At 50.5% G+C, this 10,303-nt stretch overlaps 2 protein-coding genes across 5 annotated transcripts in view; both read right to left on the reverse strand.

Annotated features, from left to right (window-relative positions):
• The window catches only part of LOC131491273 (neutrophil gelatinase-associated lipocalin-like), a 107,864-nt gene that overhangs the window by 45,747 nt on the left and 51,814 nt on the right, over positions 1 to 10,303 (reverse strand). The gene's annotated exons all lie outside the window — the stretch shown is intronic.
• LOC131491278 (neutrophil gelatinase-associated lipocalin-like) lies at positions 2,687 to 6,590 on the reverse strand. 2 transcript variants are annotated; one of them, XM_058693989.1, is made up of 7 exons: positions 6,369 to 6,588; positions 5,713 to 5,849; positions 4,249 to 4,328; positions 3,984 to 4,103; positions 3,662 to 3,763; positions 2,937 to 2,967; positions 2,687 to 2,815 (listed from the first exon to the last, which is right to left on the reverse strand). In XM_058693989.1, exons 1-6 carry the CDS (start codon positions 6,504 to 6,506, stop codon positions 2,948 to 2,950), a joined length of 597 nt encoding a protein of 198 aa, XP_058549972.1. In that variant the 5' UTR covers positions 6,507 to 6,588; the 3' UTR covers positions 2,687 to 2,815; positions 2,937 to 2,947. The 2 variants fall into 2 exon arrangements, with proteins under 2 accessions (XP_058549972.1, XP_058549973.1); XM_058693990.1 differs by having other exon boundaries at positions 2,696 to 2,774; positions 6,369 to 6,590.

Raw genomic sequence — 10,303 nt, forward strand, 5'->3', positions numbered from 1 at the left:
AAGTCAACACATGATCTTTTCTACTCAAGGTGGTTCATACACGTTGTCCATCTTGGATTCAGCTGCCTCACCTTACTGCCCTGTATGTTCCCTAAGGGACCAATATTGACCCATAGGTAGGGACTACTCTATGCCTCTACTCAGCAGGAAGAAGCTAAGGAAGATGAGACCTTCTTCCTTCAACAATCTTTAAGATATAAAGGTCAAAATTGTTTTGGGGGAGATATGATGACAGATCATGTAGCAAACTGAGGGCAAAACAGGTTGGCATATCCCCCCTCCCCTAGGTGGAATATGTGTGGTATTCCTCGAAGGAACACTCCTGGCTACCCAAGAACAAAGGAAAGGCATTTAAGTGCTTGCCATGGTGATATAGGAAATTTAGGCAAATGAAAAATTAAATCCTATTACTGCCTACAGCCTGTTGGCAAGTCCTTGAAACCAGCAGTGACCTCCCTTAGGAGCTCAGCTGTCTCATTAATAACACTTTGCTAGGGGCAAAGAGAACCTTAGCCCAACATTATCCCAACCTCCAGGATCCTGTAAGTCTATTTCCTTTATCTCAACTGCCCCAAGGTATATGCTAGCAATCATACTCCAAGTTTATGTCCCTGATATGCATCTGAAGGGTCTCATGACTGAAGTTTTATTCAATGGTAATAAGTGGTGTTTCTCTAGCAACAGGAAGCCCTTTAAGGTCTTGGAAACCTTGCTTCCAAAATACCTTAGAGACTTATTCTATCCATGACACCCTTCATCCTGAGAGTATATAATCAGTTACCCATCACAGCCCCAGTGCAGCTCTTCCTGCCCCTGAGTCCTGTCCCTGTGTTTTAATAAAACCACCTTTTTGCACCAAAGACATCTTCAGGAATTCTTTCTTGGAGGTCAGCTCTGGACAACCCACCACCACCCCAAAACTTCATCAATATACATTCTAGATTATCATAACATATTTCTGGATTTCTAACTGACCAGAATACTCAAATTGGTGCCTAAAACAATCCCTCCCTTTCTTTTAATGATTGGTTAAACACCTGGACTTGAGGATTTTCATCAATTACAAAGGACTTTTATTTGGGCATTTCTTTCTTGTTATTCTAATTACGTTTTGCTGTTTCTCCCTTGTCTCTCTGCGTCATGACAAGACTCCATCACTACAATAACTTCAATCCAACGGATGATCCTTTCTACTAAAGGAGGTTCATACTCATTGTCCACCTTGGATGCAGCTGCCTCTTCCTCTGTAGCTCTTCCATATGTTCCCCAACTGATCAATATTGACTCATGGATAGGGACATCCTATGTCCCTACTGAGCAAGAAATAGCTACAGAAGATGGGACTTCCACCTTCAACAACCTTAAAGATGTAAGGGTCAAAATTGTTTAGGGGTGATATGATGAGGGAGAACAAGGCAAGCTGAGGGCCAAGTACAAGCTAGTATTACCCCTCCCCCCACCCCAGGTGAGTTGTGTGTGACATGCCTCAGACACTCCTGGCTGCCCAAGAACAAAGGAAAGAAAACAAATGGTTAACTGATAGAGATCCCAGTCATGCAGGACATGAGTCTCCATCAGTTTACAAATATCTTAGTAAATTAGAAGAAAAAGGCAATCTTATCAATAGCCTAATCTCCAGAAACCTATAGACTCAGTTTCCTGGAGCCCCCACATCACCCCTCATAGTAATATGGGGAAGAAAGACAAGAAGGAAATGGCAGGGAACATTAAATTATCAGATACCCTGCAGCTTATTGACAAATAATTGAGGCTGGCAGAGAAGAACATTTCACCAGGAACTCCCCACTGTGTTAATGTTAATGCTTTGCTAGAGGGAAAAATACTTTAGCTTGACTATAGCTAGACCTCCAGTACTCTGTAAATCTTCTTTAGCATATGAAAATCTCTTTATTTATTTTATTTTTTTTTAAATTTTTTTTTCAACGTTTTTTTTTTTTTTTTTTATTTTTGGGACAGAGAGAGACAGAGCTGAACGGGGGAGGGGCAGAGAGAGAGGGAGACACAGAATCGGAAACAGGCTCCAGGCTCCGAGCCATCAGCCCGGAGCCCGATGCGGGGCTCGAACTCACGGACTGCGAGATCGTGACCTGGCTGAAGTCGGACGCTTAACCGACTGCGCCACCCAGGCGCCCCATGAAAATCTCTTTAAAAACTTCCCTTGAATTTGCCTCCTCCAAAGCCATAGTGTATAAACAGTCACTCTTCACAACCCAAGTGCAGCTCTTTATGTCCATGGGTCCTGTCCTTGTGCTTTAATAAAATTACATTTTTGCATCAAAGACATCTTCAAGAATTCTTTCTTGGCCTTCTGGCTGGGCCACTGCCATTGGACCTGCTGCAGGTGGCTGACATGGTGTAAGATGTGAAATGTGGCCCCTCAGTGTGCTAGGAGGCAAGGGCAAGTGAGGGCAGCTGCTGGTGTGGGGCTGGGCCTGGAGTTGGGAATGTTCAGCTAGGAGTGTTCAGTCAGACTGAACTCTGCTTTTGTGGCCTTCATCCCTTCCAGGGGACCAGAGTTCCTGGGAGTGATGCTAATAGGAGCCTGCCTTTTGCTCTTTTCTCTCAGAAGGCACAGAAGTCAAGGACCACAGAATGGGAACTGGGGGACATGTGTTTATTTAGCAACCAAGAAAGGGTTCTGGCAGCTAGGAAGCCTGGGGAGCAGCTGGTGGTCTGTGCAGTTAGAGGGTCCCCTGGCTCTCTCAATGGTGTCCAGGCTGGTGGGGACAGCTGGGCGGTGCCCTGGATACAGGCTGGTGGGAGGGCATGGGGTGGAGAGAAAGCCAAAGGGCACCTGAGAGGGAGTCAGGGGAATAAAGAGGACAGCAGTGCTGGGCAGGTTGGACAAAGGAAGACCTGGGACCCTGCCCAGTTGCACCATGGTTCCAATCAGCCTCCTCTGCAGCCATACTTACCGCACACTTGCTTACTTATCCATGCACTCATCTGTGGGGGACAGAGTGGTCAGCATGGGCAAGGATGTGTTTGTGGGGTCCCTGACCTCCAGGACCCCTGCACTGCCCCTGGGCTGCGCTGGGCCTCAGCCTAGTCTAGCCACAGAAGCTCTGGGGCTCCTTTCATAGATGGTACAGCAGAGGGCTGGATGATGGGGCAGGGACTGGAGGAGAGGCCTGAGGACAAGCAGACCTGGGTGACACCCATTCTCCAAAGGAGGCAGGTGAGGCCCAGCCACAGTTCTGATTGGACACCAAGCCTTCTGCCTGTTTACCTGCTGAGTCCTGACAGACCCTCAGCCTTGGGGAGGGACCTGCTCAGACCAGGATGCCTGAGGACAAGGGCACCTCCCAAGTCCGTAGTGAGCCAGCCCCAGGGCAAAGGGGGAGGTGACCCAGGAAAAACTGGCCTGGGTGGAGGGGGATGTGGCCAGGTCAGGAGAATGAGTTAACTTGGCCCCAGGCCTGCAATTCTCATGTGGGCAGGCCTGAGCTCTTGTGAAGGAGGAATACTTGGGAACCAGAACCCTGGGTGTGGCAGCATCTTCCCGAAACTGAAGTGGCTCCTGGGGCTCCAGTGACCACAGCAGGGGCCTGGGTCCCTCCTCTCCCCCCTTCCCTAGTGAGGCAACATCAGGCCTGGACAGTCCCCATGTGCCTTTCTCCTCTGCCCAGCTGGTGATTACCATTGGGGATAGGGAAGATGATGTGGTCGTCAGTGAGGCCCAGGGATTTGATGAAGCTGATGAAGATTGCCTTCGGTACAGAAGGCACCTCCTTGGTCCTCCCTGTGGCCAAGATGGCTGGTTAGTGGCTGGTGAAAGCTCCATAATGATTGTCGAATGTGTGAACAAAGACTCAGACCCCTTCTTCATGAGGGGTTCTGTGGAAAGACCTCTCTCCCACCTCCCTGGGGCTCAGAGTGAAGGAGACCTGAGGGCTGGATGCGATGGGCCTCTTCTCCCCCAGCATGAACAAGAACCGGGTCGCACCAGGTGTAAGACCCACCATAGAGGACGACCTTGATGTACTCCTGGTTGTCGTGAACTTTCTTGAAGTACAGTATGGCAAACTGGTTGTAGTCTGTGGTCACCACTTTTGAAGTGTAGTTCTGGATTCCAGTGTAACCTGCATGGTGGATGGTGAGGGATCAGCATGCCCTGGCCAGGCAGAGGGAGCTATTGATTCCTACCCAGACTCCACTGTTTGGCATCTATGTGGAGGGGCAGGGAGGTCCGGGGCCCCTGAGATGCACACCCCACTCAGGACTCACGCTCAATGTTGCCCAGGTTGAATTGGCCTAGACGCAAATTTGGGAGGAAAATTTTGGTCGAGGGATGACAGGTCTGGTTCCTGTGGAAGCAAGAGATGGGTGGGAAAGAGGGTGACAGCCCTTCCTGCCACAGCAGGAGACCTGCACCCCACCCCTGGAATTGGCCTGGCTCTTCCCCACTGAGCCCATCCCTGCCTTTCCCTGCCAACTCTGCCCTGAGTCACCTGACCTGCTCAGACTCTCTCTCCAGCACTTGCTGTCCTTTCTTCTTCTGGGCTGTTTCCCCTTGGTGGCCTTCCCTCTCTACTGTCTTCCCCCACCTGAGGAATTGTCCCCCCTTTTTTAAAACTTTTTTTAGATATACATTAATTTTTGAGAAAGAGAGAGACAGAGCAAGAGATGGGGAGGAACAGAGAGAGAGGAAGACACAGAATCCAAAGCAGCGCAGGCTCTGAGGTGTCAGCACAGAACCCGACCCAGGGCTCAAACCCACAAACCCTGAGATCATGACCAGAGACAAAGTTGGACGCTTAAACAACTGAGTTACCAGGTGCCCCTGTTCCCTATACTTATCTTGCAGGCACCCGCTTTAACCTCTCCTGTGGGGAATCACCACTGAGGCTCCAGTCTGCCGGATGCCAAAGACTCCCTTAGCTGTTGGGCTAAACCTGACCTTTCACCTGCATCCCATCTGGTCCCCTGCCACTCCAGAGCCAATCTCCCCACACTTGCCTTTCTTCTGTTCCTTCCATGACCGATGCTCTAGCCCCATCCCCAAGTGCCAGAGTCAGAAACCCAGGGGAGCTGGGTAATCCTTGGCTCCCCTCTCCTAATCTGCCCCTGCTCTGGTCATTTCCCTCCTATGACTGATAAGCCTCCTGGGCTGCACACCATCATTCCACTCTCTGCTACAGCCACATCTGCTCTTCACCAGTACCTGAGGCTCCTGCCAGGGTGGCCACCCACCGGCCCCCCAACAGACTGCTCATCAACTCCTGTTCAGGGCAGCCATGAGATTGCTTGCTATTTCTTGAAGAAGTGGCTCTGACTCAGTCCAGCAGCCCTGCCATAAATGTCCCAGGTCTCCTGATGCAATTTGGTTTCTCAAGGTCCAGCCCACAGACCACCTCCCTGGAAGCCCTGGACAAAGCTCAAGGTGGGATTCCAGGCTGGATCCACCGACCCTCCTCCCATTCTAGGACACCCCGAGCTCTCTTTGTCTTGTCACTGATGATCGCTTTTGTCCAACCGCAGTACTGTTTTGTGTCTGTGCTGAAATGACCAAGAAATGTTGATTTAGTAAATGAAAGAAGGAATAAATACAGGGAACCAGTACCCAGTGGTAGGATGAATGATCATCTTTCACCTTTGGTCACCCCTTGGCTATGTCTTCAGTATGCTTCTTGGACTCCCAGGGCAGCCCTCTAGGCCCTACATGCTCCCCTACTAGGTGGTGGCTCTCACCAGGCCACAGTAGAGGTGACATTGTAGCTGTTGTCTTCATTCAGCTCGTAGTTGGCAATGTACATCTTCATCTTCCTGTGCTTTTCTTTATTGAATCCATTCCCTGCCAATCCTAAGAAGTACCATTTCCCCTGGAACTACAATGGGGGCTGATAATAGGCAGAGCCAGGAGCGGCCCCAGGGGGCCCTCCTGCTCCATTCCTGCAGGCACCTCTAGGCAGCCTGGGCCTCAACCAGAAGCCCCTCTAACTGGGCTGCTGGGACCCAGCTGGCCACACAGGCTGGGCTGATGAGCCTGGCAGGAGCTGGAGACCATCAGGCCAGGCGGGAGCCCTGAGTGTGTCAGGGACAGGGTGACACTTGGCAAGTGGCCAGCTGGCATTCCTGAGCTTCAGTTTCCTCATCATGTAGAGGGCCTGAAGATGTTCCCACCTTGCATGGACTGCAGGGATTATGGAAGAAAGTGTGAACTAGGGGAGTCTGCTCAGCTGACCCTCTTGTCAGCAAGGTTGGGTGTGGATGGAGGCACGGGGTTTGCCTTCCATCAGGGCACCAGACGGCAGACTGAGCTAAAGGCTGAGCCCATCCTGTCTCTCCTCCCCTCTGTTGAAACTCATCCTGGGACCTCCCTGCAGCTGCACTTCCAGGTCACTTACCTGCTCATTCTGGAAGTCAGGCTCCACAGGGACCGAGAGCAGAGGCGGGGCTGGGATCAGGTTTGGGGTGGAATCCTGGGCATGGGTCTGCAGAGCACCCAGCAGGGCAAGGCCCAGCCACAGGATACCTAAGGCCATGACTTCAGGGCCAAGGAGGCAGGCACCACTTTCAGTTTCCCTGAAAGAGGGGATGAGTGAGGAGACTTCTGGGGGGATGCTATTTATGGTCTCTGTGTCCAATGGCTCACCCCAGGGTGGAGCGACTTATCCTCTGCCAAATCCTGGAAGGGTGAGACAATTGCCAGCAACTCGTGCTGAGGATCATGGCAAGCTCTCTGCCCTTTCCCTCAGGTCAGGATTATGCAAGATGAGGGGCAGGAAGGTCCAGGAGGCTGGAGGATGCATTCCCCATATCTCCACATCTCTGGCAAGGACACTGACTCCCTCCACACTCTCTTCTCCCTGGTTAGCACTGTGTGAGGAAAAGGGTCTCTGATCTGGACCAGCTGTCATCTCTGACCTCCAAGAGCCTCTCTCTGGGGCCCAAGTGCACGGTGGGGTAAGTGTGGTGGGACCCCCATCCTGCACCTGATGAAAGCAGAGAATGCCTCAAACCAACAGAGCCCAAGCTGCTTTGTGCTTCTCCAAAGGGACAGGGAAAGGGAGGCAACCCAAAGGGACATTCCTGGTAGGGAAGGACAGAGTGTACCCTGTGCTGCTCATGGAGCCCAGATCCTGGCCCTCCCAGGGACCCACCCTAGGCCATGGCACAGGGTGAAAAACCCTTCCCCTCCCCCTACCACCGAAGGCCTACTGGGGAATGTTCCTGATGAGGGAACATAAGGCAAGCTGAGGGGAAAACACATGCTAGCATGCTCCCCTCCCCCCAGGTGGGATCTGTGTGACATTCCTCAGGCACTCCTGGACACCCAAGAACAAAGGAAAGGAAAGAAATCAAATGGTTAAGTGATAGAGAACACAGTCCTCCATCAGTTTACCTATGTCCTATAAATTAGGAGAAAAGGGGAATCTTACCAAGAGCCTAATCTCCAGAAAACTACACTCCATAGTTTTTCCTGGAGTCCAAATATCGCCCTCCCTCCATAGTCATATGGGGAACAATGGCAAGAAGAAAATGGGAGATGGAATTAAATTTCATTATGACCTGCAGCCCATTTTGACAAACACTTGAGGCACACACAGAGTATAACATTTCTCCAGGTATTCCTTACCGTCTGAATGTTAATGCTTTGCTAGAAAGCAAAACAACCTTACTTAGCTTGACAACATCCAGGCCTCCAGTAATGTGGGAGTCTACTTGAGCATATGAAAATCCCTTTAGAAACTTCCTCTTGACTTTATGTCCCCCAACCCCATGGTATATAACCAGTCACTCTTCACAACCCCAGTGTAGCTCTTTCTGCCCAAGAGTCCTGTCCCCGTGCTTTAATAAAATCACCTTTTCTGAACCAAAGATTCCTCAAGAATTCTTTCATGGCTGTGAGCTTTGAATCCCCAGCATTCCAGAGCCCCATCATTCCCACCATGAATCAGCCCCTTCCCACCTCCACGTCCCATTGGCAGGGTGAACCCAGACCTCAGCTGGCCCTAAGGGACTTGGCCTCTCTTGCGGACCCAATGAACTGAAACCCCAAGCTAGGCATGCAGCCACAAATTGGACAGCTTGCCATAGCAGAGCTCTGAGGCTACAGTCTCTGTTCCTTCCTGGTGGGGGACAATGGGAACATGCATCTGCACGGTGTGAAATGGGGTGGGAGGCTCAGGAACCAAGGAGGGCTCTCTACCCTGCTGCTCTGGACACTGGGTACTTTGGGTCACAGTGAGTGCAAGGACTCAGCCTCATCCTTGAGAGATCACTGATACCTTCTGCCATCTCTGGCCATAGTCTTGACTGTGGAGCCCAGAGCTAGGACTGGACCCCTTAGAAGTAAGCTCCTGTCATGGCTGATCCTAGCACTGTCCTGGAGGGGGAGGGGCAGTTTCCTCATGGGGGCTTGGTTGTCCATGGGAGGCAGTGAAGGGACCCAGCCCCCAGGGCAGTATCTCCTAGATGTCATCTCGAGGGCCAGAGGTGATGGAATGCCTGACATGATGCTGACCATAGGGCTGACAGGCTTCAAATGACACTCCCAGAAACCTCATTGGCTCTGTCACCTGCTGGAGGGGAACCAGCTCCCCTCACATGGGCTTTGGGCATGGACCTGGAGATAAGTTGACTCTGGGTGAATAAGGAGCATAATGTACAAGCTAGAACCCCCCAGCCCCCACTCTCAGGTGGGATATGTGTGACATTCCTCTGGCTGCCCAAGAACAAAGGAAAGGAAAGAAAACACATGGTTAACTGATAGAGATCCCAGTCATCCAGGACATGAGTCTCCATCAGTTTACAAACATCTTAGTAAGTTAGAAGCAAAAGACAATCTTATCAATAGTCTAGTGTCCAGAAGCCTATAGACTCAGGTTCCTGGAGCCCCTATTAACACCCTCCCCACCATGGAGATGCAGGAAGAAAGGCAAGAAGGAAATGGCAGGTAAGATTAAATTTCCTGATACCCTGCAGCCCAGTGACAAATAATTGGGGCACATACAGGGTACAACATTTCCCCAGGACCCCCTACCATTCCTAATATAAATGCCTTACTAGAGGTAAAACAACCTAAGCTTGACAATAGCAAGTCCTAGGGTAGATTAGGAGTCCTCTTTAGCATGTCAGACTCCTTCTGGAGGCCTCCTTCCCTTTTGACTTTACTTCCCCCAACTGCCTAGTATATAAACAGTCACTCTTCCCAACTTCAATGCAGCTTTTTTCTGCCCATGGGTCCTGTCCCCATGTTTTAATAAAATCTTTTTTTTTTTTTTTCACCAAGACATCTTCAAGAATTCTTTCTTGGCTGTCAGCTCTGGAACCCTCCCCACCCCACTCAATAACCTCACCATTTGGTCTCCAATGTGGGGTGTGGGTTTTTTCATCTGGACTCAGAGCTTCAGTGCAAACTTGGTGAGCACTTTCTCTTTGCTTCCTTTGCTCTTATTTCAGGGGCTTTTCAAGGAGTCTGGTCTTAGAACACTTTCCTGTCTCCATTGCTCAGGCTGTACTCCTGTAGCCCGTGGCTACTCTATGGGGAGGTGAGAGCCTGTCTTTTGGCTGCAAGTGAATCCTCAGGCCAGAATGGTAAAAAGATCCAGAAACTTGTGCCCTCTCTTTATTCCTGTCCTTATACACGGTCATCTGTTTTGGGCATGGGACAGCCACCTAAGTGACTAGCACAGATGCAAATCTTAAGACTCCTGTGTGAGGTTTCCTCCTCATTGGTCTAAAGTATCCCATCCACATCCCTGGCCTAGCTGCTTTTGGCTGTGGGCCCTCCCCTGCAAGCCCGCAAAACCAGTACCTGACTGAATATAAACTCAACTGGGAACCATTTCCTAGGACGTTGGCTGTAAAGACTGTATGTGTTGGACTGTCACTGAGATCATGATGGGTTTCTGTCTTCACTGTTTTCAATGTCCTCTACTAACTACTAATAAAGTAACAAAATTGGGCAATTCCCCCTTGTAAAAGTTTTCCAGTGTCTTTCATGGGTTAAACCAGTGGTTTGTTCAGCCTTCTCAACAAAGCAAATTAGGTCCTTCTGCTGGCACCTATTTGCAGCCTAGGATGCAATGGGAAAGTGGGGGAGATCAGCTTCCATCAGCCCTTAACTGCTTGTGGGTGATCATTGCGATTTGCCTCGAGGTACGCCTTGGGTCACTTTAACACCTCAGGAACCTGTGATACACCCTGCATGGGTGATGCCACCTGGAAGTGGGGGTGGGGAGGGTGGATTTTCGTGGTAATGGACCTTCTCTACTTTTCTGTCTCTAAGAGTACGACGGGAACTTCTCCATAGTCCCCAACGACTCTCCCTTGAGAT

Source organism: Neofelis nebulosa, chromosome 12, assembly GCF_028018385.1.
Source record: "Neofelis nebulosa isolate mNeoNeb1 chromosome 12, mNeoNeb1.pri, whole genome shotgun sequence".
NCBI classification, from domain to species: domain Eukaryota; kingdom Metazoa; phylum Chordata; class Mammalia; order Carnivora; family Felidae; genus Neofelis; species Neofelis nebulosa.

Excerpts from the sequence above, each read along its gene's own strand:
- LOC131491278 (XM_058693989.1), bottom strand. The coding sequence starts at position 6,506 with ATGGCCTTAGGTATCCTGTGGCTGGGCCTTGCCCTGCTGGGTGCTCTG. Across the intron at positions 5,850-6,368 it reads CTGACTTCCAGAATGAGCAG|TTCCAGGGGAAATGGTACTT; the intron begins GTAAGTGACCTG and ends CCCCCATTGTAG. Across the intron at positions 4,104-4,248 it reads CAACCTGGGCAACATTGAGC|GTTACACTGGAATCCAGAAC; the intron begins GTGAGTCCTGAG and ends TCCACCATGCAG.